The 25,050-nt window shown below is 41.1% G+C and overlaps 1 protein-coding gene across 1 annotated transcript in view; it reads right to left on the minus strand.

Annotated features, from left to right (window-relative positions):
* Window positions 1-1,988: 1,988 nt before the first annotated feature.
* Window positions 1,989-25,050, minus strand: part of drc11 (dynein regulatory complex subunit 11) — a 47,582-nt gene continuing 24,520 nt past the window's right edge. The window contains 11 exon segments of the mRNA XM_082136773.1: window positions 1,989-2,731; window positions 2,833-3,071; window positions 3,250-3,427; window positions 4,139-4,225; window positions 6,422-6,621; window positions 18,578-18,685; window positions 20,402-20,484; window positions 20,877-20,941; window positions 23,607-23,705; window positions 24,016-24,033; window positions 24,035-24,123. Coding sequence (XP_081992899.1) covers window positions 2,576-2,731; window positions 2,833-3,071; window positions 3,250-3,427; window positions 4,139-4,225; window positions 6,422-6,621; window positions 18,578-18,685; window positions 20,402-20,484; window positions 20,877-20,941; window positions 23,607-23,705; window positions 24,016-24,033; window positions 24,035-24,123 — 1,322 coding nt within the window. The 3' untranslated portion in view covers window positions 1,989-2,575.

A 25,050-nucleotide genomic window follows, 5' to 3' on the forward strand; every position in this document is an offset into this window, starting at 1 on the left:
ATGAGAAGGAGGACGAGGAATCTTGGTGACGTTAGCCAGGCATCCGTGGTGGCAGGATTCTCCCCACTGGAGGATCTCACCGGTGTTCCAATTGATCCAGGGTTCATGTTGGAGCATCCACGGGCGTCCCAGGATAATGTCAGCGGTGGATCCTTCCAACACCAAGAACGAGATCTTCTCCGAATGCAGACAGCCGATGTGGAGCGTCATGGTGGGGGAGAAGCGACTGATGCGACCACGACCCAGCGGCTTTCCCAGGATGGTATGGATTTCTAGGTTCTGGGCACAGCGTTTCCTCTTGACATTGAGCCTCTGAAGGAGGTGGTGAGAGATAAGTTGCTGGCTGAGCCGGAGTCGATGAGAGCTTGTGCTGGAACAGTGGAGCAGGAAGTTATAATGTATACTGTGGTATGGGTTAGAGAGGCAATCTTAGGTGGAAGTTGGATGGTACTCACCGCTGGGCGTGGGGATCGAATGGGACAGTTGGACATGACATGTCCTTCTCCCCCACAGTACAGACAAAGATGGTTAGATAATCTTCTTTGACACTCCGCATGATTGAGATGGTATGAGTCTACCTGCATCGGTTCTGGTGTTGGAAGGGCGACAGATGGTACCGGAGGCGGAGGATGCAGAGCGGGTTGAGGCAGTGAGCAAACTGAGAGGCATTGGGAGGCTCGAATGGTCTTTTGGATGAAATTCTCTAATCTCATACAATCATTGTGGATCACCATCAGTTGACGGATATCAGTATTACTATTAAGACCTTGACGATAGGCAGTGAGGAGGGCAGTTTCGTTCCATTCGCTTGCAGCTGCGAGTGATGAGTAGGAACTGACAGATTGATTACCTTGACGAAGTTGAAAAAGTTGATCATGAACTGAGAGAGTGTATGTGGTTTGGCCGAAGACTTCTTTGAAGTGAAGTAGGAAGGCAGACAATGAGATTGTGACTGGAGCGTTAGCTTGCCATAACGATTGAGCCCACTGAAGAGCGCGTCCGGAGAGGAGAGAGATCACAAAGGCGCCGCATGCTCGATCTGTGGAAAAGAGAAGAGGTTGCATTTCGAAATGGAGATTACATTGCAATATAAACCCGCTGCAATCCTTCGCCTCAACGCTGTATGTCGCTGGTCGGGCCATGGGACCGGCAGAGGCAGCAGGTGAGGAAGTGGTTGATGACGGAAGGAGTGATTGTCGTACAGTGTGAAGCAGTTCAGCGAAGGGATCTGCAGTGCCCGTGCTTGTGCTCTCCATGTTTGGTGGTCTAGTCATCTGTCACAATCAGAAGAGGACAGACAAGGTTTAGGTGAATATAACAAGTTTATTTTAGTGCAGAGGGAGAGCAATGCAGGGCAGGAATGCAGATGCGATGATAACAGATCGTAGATATGGTGAAGACTAGCTGAACGGAATGATGAATGTCTTTGCAGGCTGAAGAGGATGAGTAGAACCAGGGTAATGAAGATCGGCAATGACGGGAAGAGAGGGACTTCAGGTAGGTAGACAAAAATGAAGATAACTCGGGTGAGCAGTCTGTGGCGCTTGTCATAGACGAGACCAGACACTGAAGGGAAGGGATCGGTGAAAAATAAAGGGTGTGTGATGATGAGGTGCAGGTGATCAGAATTCAGGTGATAATGATCGAGTGGGCAGAGTGTCGTGATCTGGTGTTGATGGTTGTATAGTTGGTTCTGTTGACTATGTGACAGTTCAAAGGTATTTTGTCTTCATTTTAAACTGGATATCTTTTTTTTTTTTTTTATGAAAACCTAACACATTTCTTTTTCCGAAAATGTTTTTTTTTTTCTTGCATGCAAAGTGTGCTCATACTGTTTTTTCTCTAATATTATTGCACCTGGTTTCTATACCATATATTGTTATCCAATGCAATTACATTTATACATTTTTAAGTTTGCAAACATGTTTATGGGCTACTGTATCAGAGTCTGAATGCGCATCATTTCAGGACATTGACAAGAGAGAAGATTTCAGGTTCATGTTTTGTCCTTTAATGGCTATCTGGCTTCAATTTAGGTCCAACAATGACATTTTAATAGATCAAATTATAAAGTAAAGCAAAATAAATATTAAACAACACACCCATCTTTGTACTTCCTCTCTGCACACTGATAAAGTTGAAGGTAATCCAATCTAAACAGTTTGGAACAGTGTCCAAGCTATTGTATCAATTGTGAGAAGCTTCAGTTGTTAGAGGTATAATGTTTCATGTTCTCAGTACTAAAAGGGTCTACTTGTCTGACTCTCTCATTGCAAAAGAATTTTTTTCCCCAATTGGGAATTCCTAATTCAAGTAATAAATATCATAATTAGCCAAAAACACACATGATACTTAGAAAACACACAGATGAAAACCAAGATAATCCAAACTGGTTGTGGAATGAGTAGAATTAATTAGTAGAAGAGTTTTTTCCAAAAAAACAAAAAACAAACAAAAAATACCGTAAAGTACTAGTTGAGAAACAATGGAAAGGATTTAACATTTAAGTAGACTTTTCATTGGGAGATGTACTGATGCTCTCTGCTGGCCAGAAGATGAACTGCAACTGTATTTTTCACTTCTTTTTCTTTCTCTTTTTATTCTTTCCCTCCTTCCCTTTTGTTTGTAATTTTCCTCCTTTTGTTTTCCCTTTCTTGAGATCTGCCTCCTCCTCACTGGCCCTGGCCGCTCGTGCCCTTTTTTTGCCCAGAGGTGTCCGGCTGTACCACGTCTATCAACGCAGAAAATACAAACATCATCTACAGTCAGTATGCATACGTATAGCTGGGTTCAACACATGCGCCCCTCCAGAAAGCATCCTAAAAAACTGACCTTAAAGGCCTCCTCCTCTTCTTTGTAGACCGGTTCTAGCTTTGCAAGAGGTGGGATGAACTCCACAGCAGTAAGGGGTCTTTTGGTCTGCTGGTTGAGGCGGTGAGAGTTTAGGACAGTTTGGATCGCCTGAAGAATGTGACCCTGAGTGTAACCATCTGTAACTTTAGCTAGAGAGCTCAGGTCCAGCTTAGGGCCCAACTGAGCACCACCTGCTTGGAGCAGCTCCTTCCACAGAGCTAAACATAAAAAATTACTTAATATACACAATAATCTAGATTTAAAAAAAAAAGACATGATGTATAGAAATGCAAACTGTAATTATAAAGAACGATAAATGTGTTAATAATAACTTAATATGTGAAATCAATTTCAGTATGAAACTTATATTAAACACAAACATAGATGATTACTTACTAAATCTTGAAGCATAATCTGGTCTAGGGATCAAAATGATCTTCTTGTAAACTTTACAAAGAGGTTTGATGTCTGCATCAAAAGGTCTGCGTGTTGTTCCCACCACTAACACACGGTCCTCTGGTTTAATAGATTTTAGGACCTTCGGCAGGTTTTTCTTTAGTCTTTTGGGTTCCTTCTAGAAATGAAAAGAATTAAGAAACAGTTGAACTGGAGAAAACAATAGAGTCCTGCATGGATGACACATTTTTGTACGCAATTTTAGCACTTCTGGTTCCATCGTCCCAATTCTTGTCAATGTTTTTTTTGTTTTGTTAAATGCTTGAAATATGGTCTGTGGTTAACACAAGCTTAAGATATTTCCATGTTTTATTCTATGACATCAATAATACCCAATGATATGTGAAACGGTGGTTGTTAATAACAAGTGGCTAAATGGGACTAGGTTGTCGGGACATTAAACGTCATCATTCGAACAGGTAAACTCATCTACTTACAAGTTCCCTTTCACAGCCTCATTGTGTTTATAATCACGTTCTTGCAAACTATTCTAACTCAAACTTTGAGGAAAAATGTTTTTAAAATTGAGGCTGAAAGAGTTGTTGGAAGCGCAATGGAACAAAACATGCAAGAATCATAAACTTTCATCACTACAACAGCATTCTTTTCATGTAAGCACAGTATGTCTACATCTTTAACCACAAGAGGACAGCAGAGTCCACCAGAGGTTTTTACTTTATATTCACTGGATTTTTTTGAATGAAGGGCTAAACAAATGAAGAATATCACAGTTTATGGTCTGGTATTAGACTTGTATGTATGTTTCAAAGTTGTGTTTATTTAGTAAGTGTTCTAATGACTGTGAGTATAAGTGTGACATGCGACAAACCTCTTTCTCCAGCTTTGGAACTTTCTTGTAGAATGTTTTCTCAGCGTCGCCAATCCAAATGACTGAGGGCTGCAGCTGGCGAGCCACCTGCCAAAACACGACAATGTTCCTCCAACTCAAGCCAAACGGTAAAACAACCCAAACAATCATCAGCTCACACAAACAATCACTTATCAGCCAGAGAAAAAACAACACTGACGATAATCAACACTGCCTTTAAAAAAAAATGGTACCACATTAGTGAAGTGAGTGCATGCTTTAATATTATTTGACTGAAAACAATGCCTTTAGTTCACTAATGTTTAACAGTAATTTCTGTAAACCCCACAGACTCCCACAAATGATGTTTCTGCAAATTATGTTTCTGATCAAAAACATGCAGACCATTTGCCCATTTAAGCAGACACCCCATGTACCACAATTTTGTTTACAGAAATTCTATAAAATACTACTAAAACTAATACATAAAAAAAAAAAAAAAAACATTTTACACAGTAGCTAAAATCAAAAACAAAAATATAGATTGCAAATATTTAGCCTACTGTATCTGGATGAATTTAACAATTGAGAGTGTTCTATGGGGTCTGTGGAAAATTTGAGACATAAAATATTGTGTTTTTATTATTATGTATTCTCTTTTTCTAGGACTGTTGCTGTAAAAATGTGTAAAATTGGTCTGGAGGAATACATATTTAAAAAAAATGCTATACAACTGAAATGAAAATGAATTCAATTGAAAGTGAAAAGTTTCTTTTTCGGTTTATACATCTAAAAGAAGATGCACGTCAATATTTTCTAGATAATATTTTAGCGAATTTTATATATTTAATTTTTTCACACAGTATATATATCAAATATTTACACATATCTAGCTGCCTTCATATTTTAAAAGGGGGAATCCCTCACGAGGGGATCATCATATTTGGGGGTCTTTGGCATCAAAATGGTTGAGAACCACTGGCCTATAAGGTTATTCTGTTATGCTGCATGCATAAAATCTGCATACTATGCATTGTATACACTCTAGTAAGACAGTAGTATAGTAGAATGCTTTTGCCTCAATCTTAGTTTCCTGAGAAAAGTCAAGCATGGCCTTGAGTTTGGAAACAGCCAGTAAATTTGAACTCCCTGTATTAACCGATTAACATGAAATCTTTGCCGGCTTCTGTTTTATGATGCAGTCCATAGCGAATTAATCAGCACTGCATATTTCCACACACAATTTCTCAGATTCAGTTCCATAATGAAAATCAATGGATAAATAGCTGTAATTCAAGAAAACACTAGCTCTTTTCCCACATATTTGAGTTAACCTTCTGGATTTGCGGATTTGTTTTAGTCGGATTTGTTTTGGCCTCCACGGGAGCTACATCAGATGTATGCAGTTGTACAGATTAGAGGGAACAGTAACAAACTAACTTCCCTAAATTATTGTAAATAAAAGCTTTCTACAATGTTTGTAACAGAGAGTGCAGAGAGTAACAGAGAGTTACAGTGCACAGGAAAGTGGAGGAGTGATTCATCTCAAAATGGCTTAGTGAGCAGGAAATCATGCTGGCACCTGGTTTTATTCCCAGCATGCATTAGGAGAGGCGCTGAAAGACCACCATCCAACACAATGCTGAGCGCAGAATCTCAGAATCCCCCTGCCTCATCCTGCCTTGTTTATCTGCTGTGCCAGATGCTCGCAGGAACAGTTCTTCAAGTAAAACCTCCAAATATGGCCATAATAAACTATACTGGTGGGCAACAGCACAAATTTCATAGCCCTTTATTGATATGACCTTTCCATTATTTGTGATTACTAAAGCTTCATTAAAAAAGGGAAGAGGTGATATGGGGATACAATTTGGCCTCCTAGGTTAAACACGCAAGTTTATTTATGAACAGTACTAAACACTTCTTGAAATGTTGAACAGCAAGTAAACAACATCTCTCTAGAAGTATTTTGTTGTCACATTGAGACAGGGAGGAAGGTTTCCATTTGCATTAGTGTTTATGTTTGGAAGTCATGCCAGAATATTTCTCATAAACAGAAAAACCATCACGCAAAGCCTGATGTTTCACTCCATTTTAGAAGACGAATTGATGATCCTGACGATAACTCTTGACGCAACCTAAAGTATGCATAGCAATCAATCAAGTATGTTGATCCTATCAGTTTTTATGATATGTGAAGCTAAAAGAAGCTTAAGGAATTCCAACATTTCACCATCTTAGAATCTTGGCTTTCTGTATTCCCAGAAGGTATTTTCAGAGAGGGCTCAGATAGTTTCTCCTCACCTTGAAGACTATGTGCAGGAGGAATTGCAGTCCGCTTTTGCCTGGATATTTGCCAGCTAGTGTTGAAGGGGAGAGGTCGAATAAGTTTGCACCAGTTTCGTTGCACAAGGCATGGACCAACATCTTCTTCCCAACCCCTGCCGGCCCCGTAAGCAGCACAGCCCGGATCAGGGGCCCTCTCTCATGGACGCATTGAGAGCCTATGGAGACCAGAAGAGGCAGCAGTGAGTTTTCCTTCTAAAGGCGATATACTTGTAGCGAAATCAAAGAAAGAACAGGTGTGATATCATTTCGAAAAAAATCTGGTCAAAACAAAGTTTGTTTAACATTCGTTTCGGGAGTTCAAAACAGCTTGCCACACACTGGAGAGCTGCTTTATAGTACAAATTGAAGTTGTAATTCTTATTGAAAGTGACACTGATATTTCAAAGAGATATTTATTTTTACCCCTAAGTGAATTAGAAAAAAATAACTTCGCTGTGAGTATATAGGGTAGGGCTGCACGATTATGACAAAAATCATAATTGTCGATTATTCCCTTGAATTGTAATTGCGATTAGCACAATTTACATTGAATGATGTTTTGATTAGCTTTACGCCATTGTTTGAAGTGACTGCATGCCATATTGTTATATCAAAATAAACACGCTGAAAACAATCTTCCTGAAAAACTTTTATTCCTTTTCTATAGCATTAAACCTTACAAGTCAAATATATATATATTTTTTTATTTATTTAAAGAAACCAAGCCAAAGTAAAAAATATGGATGGTATTATAATGTTATGCTAAAACTAAAATTAAAACAATGGGGGGAAAAAAACTCTTAAGATAAGCTGTAGAAAAAAGAAGAAAAAAAAACATCTTAAGCACACAGAATAATGTAAGTGGACTTTTTTTTTGTAATTACTTTGAATGATTACATAATTGTGGCCTCCGTAATTTTAATCAAGACTACAAATTCGATTTATTGTGCAGCCCTAATATAGGGGCCTTAATATCTTGTGTATTCTATCCATATGTTCGTATTATCAATCTTGACCTCCTACACTTTTGTCTTTGCTCTGCCGTCCTCATTTATCCTCATTAATTTTCCTGACTTTATACTGCAGTATATCAGATAACCATCTGTATATATCGGTTGAATAAGAGTAACTGTTTAAGTCATCTCAAGATATTTGTCAGATAATTTGTTATAACATTGCTCTAACAAAGAAGGAAAATCCCCTGACTCCAGCTGTTTAAACTCTAATGCACCCCACCCAATCATTCATCTTTATCTAAAGACAGGGAGGAACTCCCTGCAAACTCTATACTCATTTGATTAGGAAGTCAGATGTCAGAAAAGGCTGATTGCTCTGGCTGCCGGTGCTCAGTAATAGAAGAACAATAGTTTAATGGCTCTCTGGGGCTAAGCCACAGGTGGTGTGAGATTCCTCTCATGGATACTGTAGTAAAAGGGCTCCTACTGGACAGAGCTCAGGATGCAGTGAGCTGGCATGAATGTGAGACCACACAGACACACAAACAGAAGCATACACAAATATACGTCTACTAGTGCGCACACAAACGTCCGGCCACACACATTCACACAAACAAACATGTCTGCCCAGAAGGGAGGCTTACACATAACAGGTGCAGCACAATATCACGTCTCTGTTCTCAATGAGTCCCAAAAGTGCTATAAAAGTATACTTGTGGTTCTTATTCGATATCTGTATATTTAAGTCATTATTCACTGAAAGTCTTGGCATCCACCCATCTCTCTGTACTGTGTTCATGAGAATTCATGAAAGTAGCAATGTCTGATTCATTCATTTGAGTTGGCTATTTTCAGTGAATAAGTCGATTCATTTCACAAAACTGCTCTAAATGATTAATTCACAAAGTAGAATGAACAAGTTCTCAAGTTCAAATCAATGACTAAAAAAATGCTCATTGGAGAGGAAATTAATAACTTAAATTTCTCTTTGTTCATCACAAAACATTATTGTAAATATTAAAGTAAATAATATGAATATGAATAATATTATAAATGCTTTAAATACAGCGCAGTTGGATATTAACATACTTATATGGTGCTTAAGTATCCTTTTTGAAGCTTAAAAGTCTTACGCTGCATCTGAAATTAAATACTTCCCTACTATATAGTATCCAAAAAAAGTATGCCAACAGAGTAGTATGTCCGAATGCATAGTACTCGAAAAACAGTAGGTGAAAAGTACCTGGATGTCCTACTACTTCCGACCAAGATTCTGGTGCACATTCGATGGACAATTTACTATCCCATGAGGCCACAGGAGAGGATTTGTGAAAGGAAGTGGTAACGCTGGTAGGTCACGTGACAGTAACAACATAGCGGATGTAGTACATCTGAACTTCATTCATAGTACACATTTTCATAGAACGTACTTTAATGTTGGCAAAGTAATTCAAATGCAGTGCCTACACAGACAGTATGTGATTTTGAATGCACCGTTGGTCCCTATTTATTGTTATAACATAGAGCAGGACAATTGTGACCCTGGATCACACAACCAGTCACAAGTCGCACGGGTATATTTGTTGCAATAGCCAACAATACAAAATGATAGATTTTTCTTTTATGCCAAAAATCATTAGGATATTAAGTAAAGATCATGTTCCATGAAGATATTTTGTACATTTCCTACCATAAATATATAAAACACTTATTTTTGTGAGTGAATGCAGCACAATCACGAACATAAATGGACAACTTTAAAAGCGATTTTCTCAATGTTTCGATTTTTTTGCACACTCAGATTCCCAAAATTGTCCAGGGTCACAATTCTTCAAAATTCTCTTGTGTTCTACGGAAGAAAGAAATTCATATGGGTTTGAAATGACATGATGGTGCATAATTTATGTCAGAATTCTCGTTGAAAGTGTTCCTTGAAGTGAAAATAAAGTATGTGTAACCCAGTTTTAGATAAAAAAAAAAAGACAGACATTGAGAGCATAGAAAGAACTGCACTGAAACAGACTCATATTTTGTATGTGTGGGTATTTTTTCATACATTTCCAGCTCTCTTTGTAATCTCAGAGATAACTTTACAGTATAAACCAACCTTTACACTTTAAGGACTATAAGCAGCAGGGGGCGATATAAATAGAAAAATCACATTGTGCTAGCTGTGTTTGTATGAGTAGGGCATAGGCTACATCCTAATTCAAATATTATCCTAAATAATATACAACAATTAAAGAGTCAGAAATCATAGTAGGCTGAAATCAGTAAAAGTGCCAGCATGGTATATATATATATATATATAATTTTTTTTTTTTTTTTTTTTTAGAGTGTGCATGCTTTTTGTGATATTACCCACAATCCCTTGCACATTGGAAAATGATTTTGGTCATTTAAAATTTTGTAGTTGAAAAGTGTCAAGGGTGCAAGGCCAAAGCTGCTGCTGCATTTTGTATTTAAACCTAAAACTTAAGAAATTATTTATTTTAAGGTAATCCAATTAGCTTACTGCTATCAGGATACAGCACATGAATAATTTTACCATGTGTTCCATTTGTACTCAGAAGTCAGAAATTCCCAGTAGGAAGTTTTAACTGGAATGTTCCAACTTGGAAACTCGGAGGAATGCTCACAACCCCGACTTGAGTATCCAAAATGGCTGCTCAGCACCTCAACAGAGGTGAAATTAATATATTGTTTATTAGCACTTCTGTTTGTCTTTGTCTCAATACAAACATTACTTGCCAACCTCTATCTGTGGACATTATTTGTGCAAAATGTTGCTTTTTATTGCACAACAAAGGTTTGCTGGACGCATCCATCTTGGTTTTCCGACTTGTGTACACTCGGGTGTGATTTCATTCACAGCTCCAAAATCTGACTTCCAAGATAAACGTACCATAAGCACCAGATTAGCACAAACAGGCCTCAACTGGATAGTAAGGTTGGATCACAGTTTGTGAATATTTATATACATTTTATTCTAAATGTATCTCGGATATGAATAATTGTATTTAATCATTTGAACCAAATTACTGTACAAATGGTTCCAGTAAAAAAAGTATTTTTTTTTGTAGAAAAAAAAGTAGTTTTGAGTTTTGCACGTGGTTCAATGGAGAGATGTAAGCACCCCCTTGAGGAAGCCCACTTGTGTCACATAGAAAAGGTTTCATAGGTTATTAGCAGACAAAATTTCCCACCCAGTGCTACACAATCAAATGTATGTACTTTACCATCACCAACGAAGTGCATACTTTTATTGTGCACTGTAAGCAAGCAGATTGGAGCACAGCCTGTGTATGTTTATGCGTGAATGCATGAGTATCTGCGTGTACACTTCATTAGCCCCACGGTTTAAACTTGATTATCCAAAATTGAATTACACTCTAATCTCACCCAACAGCTCTGTTAAAAGGGCCATTGTGTTATGGAAGAAGTTCACTTGACCTCAGATTCAGAATATCTGCAAAGTATAAAATGGTTTACAGAAAAGCACAATGAGGAACACTGTGAGAAACTTGTGCTTTTCTGCAACCACTTACAAGGTAGTTGTACTAACCATGGTTCATAGTTCATGAATTTCACACTGTCCCAGTTAACAGCTGCTGGCTTTGATGTTCAAATCAGATTTACACTAGTCCGCCCTGTAAAATGGTGGGAGTGATTATATTTCTAGGGATGGGTAGGTAAGAACTCAAGAAAGAAAATAACAGAAATGCAAGAAAATCTAATCTATTGGGGTAGATCTAACAAAACTTGATCTCTGCAGTGAGAACACAGAGAAACATACCTCAGGCCAGGACAGCATTTATCACTTTTAAAGAGGGGCAATCATCAGAAACAGTGATTATGATTATGGTGGGAGTGATAATATTTCTAGGGATGGGTAGGTAAGAACTCAAGGAAGAAAATAACAGAAATGCAAGAAAATCTAATCTAGTGGTGTAGATCTAACAAAACTTGATCTCTGCAGTGAGAACACAGAGAAACATACCTCAGGCCAGGGCAGCATTTATCACTTTTAAAGAGGGGCAATCATCAAAAACACTCTGAAAACTAGGATTTATGTCACGGCACACAGAGTGGGAAATTAGAAAGTGGAATAATAACTATCCCTTTTTTAAACCCCTATCTTTCCTTTCTCTCTTTGTCCCTCTTTTGTGTTGAAAAGACCAGTTTAAACCAAAACGAATTTATATGTTGGCTTATGCTGGTTTGTTTATTTGATCTATAGATCAGTAGTTCTCAACTTGTTTTGCTTCAAGGACAATAAAAAAGTCCTTAAAATCAAACACTGAAAGTTTACCATTAAAATTGGTTCAGAATGAATTTGTGTCAAAATACTGCTAAGTTTGATGAGGCACAGTCTTTGACTTTGAAAGTTGATTTGTTTTTGCTCTGTGTTCGCTGTATTGGGAGCAATCTAGTTTTGATTTGCACTTGCAGTGTTACTCTCCTCTGGGAATGTCGTGATGACAGACCTCTGGAGAGACATCACACACTCTCATACCACAGAGATCTTTAGGGATGTAGACGTCCTGACTCCTTTGTGTGATTGTTTTGCTGCTGCTGACTGAGGTGTCTTTGTTTTAGCTCTGAGCTCTGTTTATGTGGTAACCCTTTTCTGCCTAGGGCCACGAATCACTGAGGGACAATCTAACTCTCCCTGCAAAGAGTTGTTAAGGTTACAGCCCACCAGGGCAGCGTGTGTATGATCTGGCCTGATCCCTGTGCTGATCCCATTGAGCCCATGGCTGGGTTATTAAATGAGAAGTGAGTGTATAGAGTGAATGTTGGTGTTGATACTGTGATACGGGACACCGGGCCTTGCTAGGCAATGAAGCGTTCGCTCCAGAGAAAGTTACAAAAGACCATGAGCTGCTTAGTAGGGTCAAGTACAGTTCAGAAGGGCAGACAGGGTGCATTCTATTACCTACACTAACACACACACACACACACACACACACACACACACACACACACACACACACACACACACACACACACACACACACACACACACACACACACACACACACACACACACACACACACACACACACACACACACACACACACACACACACACACACACACACACAAATGTGCGCATGGATCTAATAGTGCTGCTCCTGAAAAATTTATGTGAGCCACTATAAAATTCCCCAGAGGCTCTTGAGCGCAATGGTGGTGTTTTTATCCGCAAAAATTTGTTCGTAGCTTCAAGTTGTTTGGAGCTTCATAATGCATTTGGGTCTGTTTTGACCCAGAAGAGATACATAGAAAATAAAAATAAATGCATATTTTTTTGTACAGGAACCAAACTTTGCAGATGAGCCAAGACTATCAAAATACATGTAATGTTTTTTTTGTTTTTTTATGAGATATAAACACTTTTTGACCAGGATATTTACTAAGGCTAAAGCATGATGTACATGATGTTATAGAGACAATTTTTTTTTAAACATCTATGAGTTATATGTCTCAAAATTATTTTGTAAAATATATTTATCGTATTTCCTATATCTCAAACACAGTACCGGGACAAAATTTTGTTGATAAACATGAATACGCACACACCTATTGATGAACCACTGCAGCATGAACAAATTATCTTCTTTTTCATTGGAAAGTAAAAGTGTGATTTTTTTTTTTGTGTGTTATTTTATTAATTGATGTTTTGTTTCAGGATTCATAAATTTAGACCATTTTTGTTAATACTGGTAATTCTCAGGTTATATGTTCCTATAAATTTCATATAATGATGTAAAATGATTTATTATTTAGATTTTTTCTGTAGGTCATGAAATTTGAAATGTAAATAATTGCTAAGTTTTTTTAATTAATAAAAAGGGATAGATATAGTAATAACATGGTAACATTTAAAACGTCTCGGGTTAAGTATGTAACCCTTGTTCCCTGAGAAAGGGAACGAGACACTGCGTCGGTGATGACACTAGGGGAACGCCCCTCAGCGTAGCACGTCTGAATTTATGAATGAAACTAGTCCAATCCTATTGGCGTTGCGTGATGACGTAGCGTGTGACGACATATACGGATGTGTACAAAAGCACGCCGGCACACAGAAAAGTCAGCTTTGCTATGAAGCAAGTCGCTCCAGGCGGGGTAAGGCGTGGCGAACCGACGCAGTGTCTCGTTCCCTTTCTCAGGGAACAACGGTTACATACGTAACCCGAGACGTTCCCTTTCGAGGGAACTCGAACTGCGTCGGTGACGACACTAGGGGAACGAGATACCCACTATGCCACAACGAAACCCGCCTGCCCCAGTGTGAAGCTGTCGCCAGGCACACTTAGGACGAGAGCACTCGTGCGCCGGGTGTAGAGGGAAGGTCCAGACTGTAGAATCTCATGAATGTGTGCAGAGTGGCCCAGCCAGCCGCCTCACATATGTCGTGGATAGGAGTCCCTGAAAGGAGGGCTTTGGAGGATGCCATGCCTCTAGTAGAGTGAGCCCTCACGGCCATAGGTGAAGGCAGATTGCGCACCTGATAGGCCAGGGAAATAGTCTGCCCAATCCAGTTGCTGATGGTTTGCTTAGAGGCGGGGAGCCCTTTCTTGGGGGACCCGAAACACACCAGCAACTGGTCCGCCTTCCTCCACTGTGAAGACCTCTGAACATAAATGTCTAATGCTCTGACAGGGCAGAGCAGATGAAGTCTTCCATCCTCTGCCGTCACATGAGGTGGGGGATGAAACACCTGCAGAACCGTAGACCTAGCCATACTGGTTGGCACCTTAGGGACATAGCCCAAACTGGGGTGCAGGATGGCCTTGACTCTCCCAGGAGCAAACTCCAGGCACTGAGGAGATACAGAGAGTGCCTGGAGATCTCCCACCCTCTTAATAGAGGTGATGGCAAGGAGAAAAGCCACCTTGAGAGTCAGGTTCTTGGCCTCAGCCGACTCCAGCGGCTCGAAGGGAGCCTCAACCAATGCTTCGAGGACCACTGCCAGGTCCCAGGTGGGAACCCTGCTGCGAGTCGCAGGTCTCATCCTCCAGGCTCCACGTAGGAAGCATACGACCAGCTGATGCCTCCCCAGAGGCCCATCACTCAGAGGAGCGTGGAAAGCCGCAATGGCAGCCACATAAACCTTGAGTGTGGACGGGGTAAGTCCAGCAGAAAAGCGGTCATGGAGAAACTCCAGTACTGAAGCCACTGGGCAGATAACTGGGTCCAATCCACGCTCTCTGCACCAAATGGAAAATACATTCCACTTCAGGCCGTACAACTTCCTCGTGGAGGGAGCTCTGGAACTGAGAATAGTCTCAACTACTCCTGCAGATAGGCCGGCTTCTAGGTACTGTGCCCCCTCAGGGGCCAGACCCACAGTTTCCACAGCTCGGGCCGAGGGTGGAGAACTGAGCCCCCTGCCTGGGACAGCAGGTCCCTCCTCAGAGGGATCTGCCATGGCGGGCCTGCCAGGAGTGATATTATGTCCGAGAACCATACTCGGGCCGGCCACAACGGGGCTACTAATAGTAGGCTGACACCGTCTCGACGGACCCTTTCCAGAACTCCCGGGAGCAGAGCGATCGGGGGAAAAGCATACAGACGTAGCCTCGGCCACGTCTGTACCATGGCATCCAACCCCAGCGGGGCTGGATGCATGAGGGAGAACCACAGGGGACAGTGTGTCGTCTCTCGAGACGCAAATAAGTCCACTTCCACCGGGCCGAACCTCTCGCATATCAACTCCACCGTCTCGGGGTGGAGTCTCCATTCCCCCGGCCTCAGCCCCTGCCTCGACACATGTCTGCTCCCTGGTTCTGGTCCCCCGGGACATACATCGCCCTGAGAGACGACAGTCTTCACTGGGACCACAGGAGGATCCGATGCGCCAGTCTGCAGAGAGGACGCGACCTCAAACCCCCCTGGCGGTTTAAATAGGACACCACTGACGTATTGTCGGTTCTCACGAGAACATGGTGACCATAGAGGTTTGGCAGAAAACTCCTCAGAGCTCGGAATACCGCCAACATTTCCAGGCAATTTATGTGCCATGAGGAATGATGGTCCTGCCAGAGACCTCTCGTAAAGCGGCCGTCCATGACCGCGCCCCAGCCCGTGAGGGAGGCGTCTGTCGAAATCGTAATTCGGCGTCATAACGCTCCTAACTTGGGACCTTGGGACAGAAACCAAGGCTTCTTCCATATTGATAGGGAACGAAGGCATCTGCGCTTAACCCTTATCATGCGGAATGGATTTCCCCTTGGGGAAAACCCCTTGGCTTTCAACCACCACTGCAGGGCCCTCATGTGCAGCAGGCCAGAAGGTATCACGCTGGACGCTGCTGCCATGAGATCCAACACTCTCTGGAAGTGTTTCACTGTGATGGTGTGGCCTAGCTTCACCCGGTTTAGTGTGGTCAATATGGACTCGATACGTGCAGGAGACATTTGTGCCCGCATCGTCGTTGAGTCCCATACCACCCCCAAGAACGTTGTCCGTTGGGTGGGTGTCAACACGCTCTTTTTCGTGTTGAGCCTCAACCCCAAGCACTGAATATGGCCAAGGACGACATCTCGATGCCGAACTGCCAACTCTCGAGACTGGGCCAGGATGAGCCAGTCGTCGATGTAATTCAGCACACGGATGCCCTGGAGCCTCAGAGTGTGCGAGGGGAGAGTGCTAGGCCGAAAGGAAGAACCCGATATTGGTACGCTTCGCCCCCGAAAGCGAACCTCAGGAACCTCCTTGTGAGATGGAAGGATGGAGACGTGAAAGTATGCGTCCTTTAGATCTATCGTGACAAACCAATCCTCGGATTGGATGGAACTCACGATGATGGGAATAGTGAGCATCTTGAACTTGAATCTCCTCAGAGACCGGTTCAAGTGCCTTAGATCTAAAATTGGATGCAACCCTCCATCCTTCTTGGGAACTATGAAGTACCGGTTGTAGAACCCGGACTCCCTGACTGGTGGGGGAACACGCTCTATGGCCCCTTTTGCCAGCAGCGATTGAACTTCCTGTTCTAACACCAGACCCTGCTCTGGGTGCACTGAAGTCCAGACCACCCCGTTGAATTTTGGTGGGCGGACCTGGAACTGCAGTCTGTACCCAATTTCTACAGTGCGCAGGACCCATGGAGAAATATTCGCGAGGTTTTGCCATGCCTCTGCAAAATTCTGCAAAATTTTGGGTTGGGGGGGGGGGGGGCGGCCCTTCGAGGTCTCATAGGAGTTAGGACCTCTTTCCCTTCGCCTTCCTAGACTGGATGACGGTCCTCAGATCCGCCTTCTCAGGAGGCTGTGGTGAGAGCGCTGTCTAGAGTCCCAAGCTCTTTGAGGGGGACCTCTAGAAGCGACGCTCTCCCTCTGGCTTTGGCGGTAGGAGGAGCTCGATGCGGGCTGAGGCTGCTTCTCCCTAGCAGACCTCCTAGACCTTGATCGACGAGGGAGATATTGCTTGAAGGCTTCGCTCTGCTTTTTAGTCTCCTGAAATCTGTCGACGACTGCATTAACGGCTTCGCCGAACAGACCAGTGGTACAAACAGGAGCGTCAAGGAGAAAAGCCCTGTCCTTTTCCTTAATGCCCGATATATTAAGCCACAGATGCCTCTCCGTGGCTACCAGTGCTGACATGGAGCGGCCGATGGCGCGGGCCGTCTCCTTGGCAACACGGAGAGACAAATCTGTGGCTTTGCGAAGCTCAGCGATATCGTCGACGGTGGGACCCTCGCCCTGGTCTATCTCCCTTAACAGGTCGGCCTGGTACGCCTGCAAAATGGCCATAGTATGCATGCTCGCACCAGCCCGACCTGCCGCCATGTTAAGCGCTGCCCACTAAATCAGATGTCGTACGACAGGGTTTGGAGGGCAATGCCGGTGTCTTGAGGGATGACGCAAGGTCGGGTGAGAGGTAACTGGCTAAAGCTTCCTCCACCTGTAATTTGCTGTAATTTAACATTGGAGGGTTAGACAGGCGTGCTGAAAAAGGCCCGTTCCAGGATTTACACAACTCATTGTGTAAATCCGGAAAGAACGGAAGAGACCGGCGTGAAGGTTGTGCGCGATGCTGCAGAAAAAGTTCATCAAGTTTACTCTTGACTTGCGTTTCCTGTCTTTCCTGTGGCCAACTAATGTTAAGTTTGGCCACAGCTCGCGTTACAACCTCCATGAGCTCGTCATAATTTGGTGTCATTTGAGCCGAGTGGTGTGCCTCGTCGAGATCCCCCCCCCGCGACGCTGAGCACATCTAATTCCTTGGAATCAGATAGCTGCAGCACCGGGTCTACATCCCGAGCGGGAGAAGCCGCGGGGCGGGCTCCCGAACGGGGGATAGGGGAATCTGAACTTTCAGATGAGGATCGAGATAGTGCCTCGGCAGTCTCGATCCCCTCTGCAAGCTCTCGCTGCGAGCCCCACGATCGAAGCCGCCGCATCGCCTCGGCGGATGCGGGACCTGAACCGCGGGGAGCGCGCATCTGGCCATCTTCATTAAATAAAGCCAGGCGGGAACGCAGCACTCTGACTGACATCGATTCGCAATGACCACAAGCAGCTCCCTCGAGAGCTGCCTGGGCGTGCTGCATTCCCAGACAAGACACACACATCTCGTGTGTGTCCCCAGCCGTAATGTAGCGCGGGCAGGGAAACACACATTTTTTAAATTGCTCACTTGCCATTATAATGCTTTGCAACAGACAATACAACACCAAATAGAACAAACTTCTCACACACAACACAGAGCGCTTGCTGAATAGCAAAAAGCTGACTTTTCTGTGTGCCGGCGTGCTTTTGTACACATCCGTATATGCCGTCACACGCTACGTCATCACGCAACGCCAATAGAATTGGACTAGTTTCATTCATAAATTCAGACGCGCTACGCTGAAGGGCGTTCCCCTAGTGTCGTCACCGACGCAGTTCGAGTTCCCTCGAAAGGGAACTTGATTTTTTTGTGCATTCACTAATTCACTTCCAACAGACCCAGAAATGCAAAAATCGTATCAGATTTTTTATGCATAATGAGGAATAAATATTTAACTCTCATTTTAACAGTTTAGCAGAACATACTTCATTATAGTGACATCATCAGAGTAATACCAGACATTTTTTCAGGTGTTTTTGAATGATGTATGATGACTAAAACAAAGAGAAGCACAGTTGACTAGGTCTGACTAGTCAGAGCTGGTTACACTCACCCAAAGGGAGAATGCCATAAAGTGCAATGAGCTGTCTTACGTCAGAGAGAGATGGCATGGGCTCAATATCTGCTTGCCGCAGTGTTGTGCCCAAGTAACTGTATTCACCTAGAGAGACAGGGAAAAATATTTGCCATACTGCTTTAAATATGATAACAAACATCAGACATTAATGGCTGCTTGCCAGGTCTCCTGGTTTCCATGGGACGCAAAAAACAATATTAGAGTAACAAAGTTGTTCCGACACATAGCAGTCAATGTGGTTTTCTATACTTTAAACGCCACACCCTGTTCCCGAAAAACAAACTAAACAGAAACTGAAATTTTAAGGCTTCACATTTCGTGTCATTTTAGAGCAACATTAGGTTGCTATGCTGTGCAATTGAACCATTGATGAGTCATAAAATCCATTGTGGTGCACGCACACGTTCACAGGGGTGTGATTCAGCACTGTGCATGTGTCTGTGATCAAGTTGCTTTAAGCAGTAAAGCCCAGTCTGAAACCCTGGGCAATGCATTTATCATAAAACTGATTCACTTGATTCAAACTCTGAAAACTTGATGCTTCTGATTGTGAGATGTAACAAATGGCAACACATGAAAACCAATGAAAACAGTGTTCTAGGTAAAATCAATGTCAAGTATATTTGTCTGAATGTACACTAAATGTGTACAATGTACACTAAATGTTCACATCAAAGCTATAGTTCTAACACTGGACTATGTACTTTATGTGATTAAGCTGAACTAATTAAGTCCAAGAAATATCAACATAAATACTGAAATGTTTAGCAAACAAATTATTTCAGAGTCAGTTTGGAGCCCCCATAAGTGTGACTCTGTTTTCATGTGGCATTACACTGTGCCAGGAGAAAAGAGGCTGATTTCATCATCTTTGTTGATCCTGGAACATCATTCCAATCAACCAATCAGATTTGAGGGTTTACAGTTTATGTCAAGATCAGGCTTACAGCCAGGGTTAGGTGCTTCTACATCAGTGTTATTCACCTATCATTTCCCTCTGATTTTAGGGATGACTTATGGGTAGGGTTAGGTTTAGGGGTAGGGATAGGATAGGATAACATTTTCGGACATGAATCTTGCCTTTAACTCACAAAATCAGGATGTGCTGAACTTCTTGTGCCAAACTAAGATCTAGTGAGCTATTAGGTCTGAATAATAATAATAATAATAAATAAAATATAATAATAATAATAATAATAAAAAGTGACAGTGAAACATAAAAAATGATAAATTCATAAATTTAAATAAATTATACAATTGCCCCCAAAATTTAATAATAAAAAAAAATATTCTTAACTTTTAAAATATAAATATAGTTTTTTTTTTTTGTGATAATCTTTAATTTTATTTAATTATTTTGATAGTCCACTTTAGACATTTTACTAACTATAAGTAACTTTTCAACTACAGTATATGTCAACTAACTCTCAGAGTATTAGTAGACTATTAGATTATGGTGTATAAAGTGTTAGCAGATATTAAGCCGACAGTCTACTAATAATCTAACGACTGGTAGTTGACATGTAGTTGCAAAGATACTTATAGTTAGTAGAATGTCTTAATTGATTTAAAGTTTTACCTAAAATATTTTCAACATTTAAAGATAATGTGAAATGAAATAATGAGATAATGAAAATTTTCATACAACTGAAATGTGTAATTAACTATATTTTTGAGTGTAATGTTTAAGCACTAATGCAGAATTAAGGAAGTGAAACAAATTATGGGGTTAAGAAGACATTACAGAATGTTAAAAACTAAATAGACGTGACATTTATCTCAGTGGTGTTTAGTTTTTACCTATGTAATCTGACAATTTGACGTTCATTGGCCTGATTATGAAGCCTTCCAGAACAAGCTCCTCATATAGAGATTCTATGGTCCTAGAGGGAAGACAAAAAGAAAGTTTGGAAGAGAGAAAAACAGAAAAAGCATTGCAAACAAGAGAGCAAACTGATCAGTCATGCTGTGTATCTGACGCAAACTTCTATTACATCACAGCGTTCAGAGCCAGCCATGAATTCTTGTGCTCCACGTGGACGTTCGCCAGGCACCCCCTGAGCTCCAAACCCTGACACTCACTTGAGCACTTTCCAGAAGCACAATCCCTCTATTCCAGAACTCTCACAGTGCACTGGTGTTTAACATATGACCTACATCTCTCAGTTGCAAACAGTGCCAGGGGTCAAATCTGCTCTTTTAGCAATGATTCAACTACATTATAATATTCTTGAGAAATAGACTTTGCATTTTAAACCAGTTTATTTATTCAAACCTGTCAGCTGTGAGGTCCTTCTCTTTCTTCTTCTTCTTTCCAGTCTTCCGCCCTTTCTTTTTTTTCTAAAGCAAAGAAAATGTGTTTTTAGTTATGGACAACAATACATGAAAATAATTCTGAATCAAGAATGACAGGGGAAGGAAAGTATGTGTCGTAGATAGTACCGATATTATATTTTTCCTTTCTGGTTTTTAGATTGAAATAAGTCTTAACATGAATCAAAGTGTGATTAGATTAGTGTCAGACTGTAAAGGACGTTTATTTTCCTTTTAACACCAAGGCATATCTACATGTCTGTTTCAGTATATTAAATCTTCCAACCATACAATGTAACATGTTAATAACAGGTGTGTTGGATATGCGCTTGCATCCAAAATGTAGAAATCCTGAAAAACCTCTAGTGACTTGACATAAACAATCACTGTGTGGGATCAAGTGAGGGTCTGCACGTGTGTGTTTCTCAGTACAACCGTTTTTATGCATCCTACTAGAGACAACTTGGAACTTGCTGTAATTCAGGGCTTTTCCAAACCACAGATGAACCAGACTAGCAGGACTAGCAACCAGGAATTTCCACGAATGATATGTTACCAAATGTTCTAAATATTTGTTCGGCGAGTAATATAAACCCACTTACTTCATTTTCTCAGAAACTTGGACAGAACATACTGTGAATCCCCAAAATATTTTTATGGAGAATCTTGGATAATCTTTTGGCAGGTCTAAGTATGTTAGTCAGTGAAATTAAGATCAGGAAACTTTTCTCCTACATTTATATAACAGACTGGATGAACTCCTGCTAGCATTAGCTCAGCTTGGGCGTTGCATGTTCATTTAACAAACAAACCCTCCCTGTTGCATAATGTTCAATTTGATGTTCCCAAATTGCATGGGTTATAAAATTCATTGAATGTGTTTTATAATTCCAACAAAGTTCAATGTGCAAACCAACTTAGATGAATTAACAGTTGGAATTCAGTCTTATGCCAGCAGAGCTGAATGGGGTATGCGTGTGCCTGCATTTGCAGAATGATTAATGATAAAAAACATCTTTGTGTATAAATTACACACATCAGACAGACAGCGTCTGTGACCGATTTAGCTGTCAAAACCTCTCAGCGTAAAGCAACTCAAGCAGGGTGCCAAATATGTTGTTGAGGAATTCTAGCTCTTGTGCAGGCATGCAATGAGGCCTTTTTCTATGCTTCTTGTTTTGGAGAAGACACAATAGTGACTGATTGCAAGAAATATAGAGAAGGATTGGTCTCCTATATATTCCCATATATTTATAGGTCACAGTTAAACAGAGCCACACACATATTCACATACATACACAAACAGATCTATCTTTTTATATGTATATTATTCTGTCTAAATATTGCTGGCATAGTAATGGATGTCTTGACTTAGCAAATATAAATGTCAAGAATCTGCCTTCAAGATGTATCAACACTCCGATAATACTGCTTTCAGGTCAGCTTTTTTTTTTGTTTCATGAGAAACAAAGCTCCAATTGCAAAATTTTAAGTCATATTGTGAAATAAAGTCAGTTGTGAGAAGTAAAGTTGGAGATAAAGTTTAAATTATGAAAAACATAGCAGCAATTGCAAAACAAATAGTCCCATTGTTTTTTGCTCTGTGGCAAAAACAGGATTTCTATAGTTCTAGAATATGCTTTGACATGAAAATATACATTTAACTATACATTTACATGTCTATGACTCTACAGACATTATGTACTTTACCATATGTCTTGGTCCTCTCGTCATATATTACCATATATTGTGTGTGTGTGTGTGTGTGTTTCAGGTATACCAGGACAAAATGTCCCCACAAAGATAGCAATATTCGAAATCCTTGTCCTTGTGGGGACATTCTTTGGTCCCCATGAGGAAAACAGCTTATAAATCATACTAAGTGATGTTTTTTGAAAATTAAAAATGCTTTAAGTTTTCTGTGATGGGTAGGTTATAGGGTAAGGGTTCATGGATAGAATTTACAGTTTGTACAGAATAAAATTAATTATGCCTATGGGATGTCCCCATAAAACATGGAAACTCAACGTGTGTGTGTTTGTGTGTACCTGGTATTCCCTACGTTATGGGGACCAAATATCCCACAAGGATAATCATACTGGTAAATTTTGTCCTTATGGGGACATGACGAAAACAGCTAAATCATACAAAATTAAGTGTTTTAAATAATCAAAAAATGCAGAAACTTTTCTGTGATGGGTAGGTTGAGTGGTTAGTGTAGGGAGATATAATATACAGTTTGTACAGTAAAAAAATCATTGCGTCTAAGTAGATCCCCATAAAAACATGGAAACCAGTGTGTGTGTGTGTGTGTGTGTGTGTGTGTGTGTGTGTGTGTGTGTGTGGTAGAGGAGGTGGGGAACAGGGGCCCTATCAAAACACAAGCTGACGAGGGCAGGACACCTTTACTAATTCTCTGTCCAGACACATTCCTGGTCATGAGGGCAGATCACTGTATGACCCCAGGGCCCCTCACACAAGGTGCATAAACAGAGGACAGAGAGTATATCTCAAGATCTGGATTCATCCAGACTAAAAGACACATTACAGGGTTTTACAGGCCAGTCACCATCTATAATCTGAGGAACATCAGGGAGCACTGAGCATCTGTACACTGTCACTCATGCAGAGAATGTAAAATGTGCTTAAGGTCTTATCTCAAAGGAAGAAAGTATGCATGTCTGCCATTCACCTTTTTACTACTTTTCTTGACTTTTTTCTTTTTCTTTCCCTTGTCTCTGTCCACCACCAGTTTAAGGTTCTTCAGTTCCTGCCTCATCAGCTCGTCCACCTGAGACAAATATAAAAACAAAGATGGAGAAAGAGGGAAAAAATGTGATGGAATGAATTGAGTCACAAGGGAAGCGAAAGAGCTTAAGTGTTTTGTTTTCATAGAGTGTTATGACTTTCATAAAATGTAGTGCAGAAAGAGTGTTGATTTCTTTACTCCAAACCAGGATTTGAATTCATGAGTGTCCGAGACAAAATTATGAAGCCGAGGGCCCCACTTCGCATACTATTGGCAGGTTAGAGATGTGTTTACTGGGACCACTTCATCACAGGCCCCTGGTTCCCCCCCCTGATGACAGCTCTGCTCCCACCTGAACTCTGAGCTCCTCTTTCAACTTCCAATCTCTTCTCCTCTCGCACCAACTGAGCATCGAAACTTTGAAGGAAGTTCTGTTTTTCATCTCGGTAATGCCAAACCTCTGCAACGCACAACAAATCCCACAGAGGATGTTGATTTATGAAAAACTAAATTTCAACAACAGTGATAATATGATCATACCACAGGGAAACCGCCATGGTCATTGACAATACATCTAAAACAGACAGAACATACAGACATTCTCTGACATGTGAAAACAAATTTGAGTTGGACACAAAGCATCAAAGTATAGTCAGGAGAACATCAGTCAGCACTGTGTGTAAAGAGAGGAAACAATTCTGAGAGGGGTCTGGAGGGCCTCAGTCGGACCTCCTGTGTGTGGAGCAAAGAGGAAGCACAGTGCAGTAGTCTGGGTGAGAACGGCAGCGTCTGACTGTACTCCGTGCTGCGCTCTCACGCGCCACATCCTGACAGGAAGTCCATTTCCACCCTACTTCCTGTCCTGGCCAAAGGCAGTGCGCCAGGTTTGATTTGGAAACTGGAAGAGGACTGAATGGCAGGGTCTGACCTCACAATGAGTCTGAAGTTGTTTTTCCCTGTTTGTGTTCATTTGCATATGCATAGAGATAATAAACAGCAAACTCTAATCTAAACTGGCCAAGACAAACTATTAATGAACGTGTGTTAATCTTACACTTGGCAGATGATTTTACTCAAAGAAACTAGCAGTGAATTCAAGGTTTATATTTTGATCAGTTCATGTATTTACCTGAGAATCAAATCCATGACATTGGTGCCAAATTTGAATACATTTGAATACATTTTTTAAATTCAATTCCAGTGTTCAGTTGTTCAGAGTGTCAGTCAAATTTGCAGTATCTAAATTTCAATTGAGAGTAGCAAATAGGAACTAGACCCAAAATTCAAATTGAGCGAGTACATAAAAAAATCTGTGTTCAAATCTGCCCCTGCCTTAGCCTCATTCACTACACTAAGGACCAGATTTTCTGGGCAAATCAGCGTGAGA

Source organism: Leuciscus leuciscus (genome assembly GCF_965113295.1).
Source record: "Leuciscus leuciscus genome assembly, chromosome: 14".
Taxonomy (NCBI): Eukaryota; Metazoa; Chordata; class Actinopteri; order Cypriniformes; family Leuciscidae; genus Leuciscus; species Leuciscus leuciscus.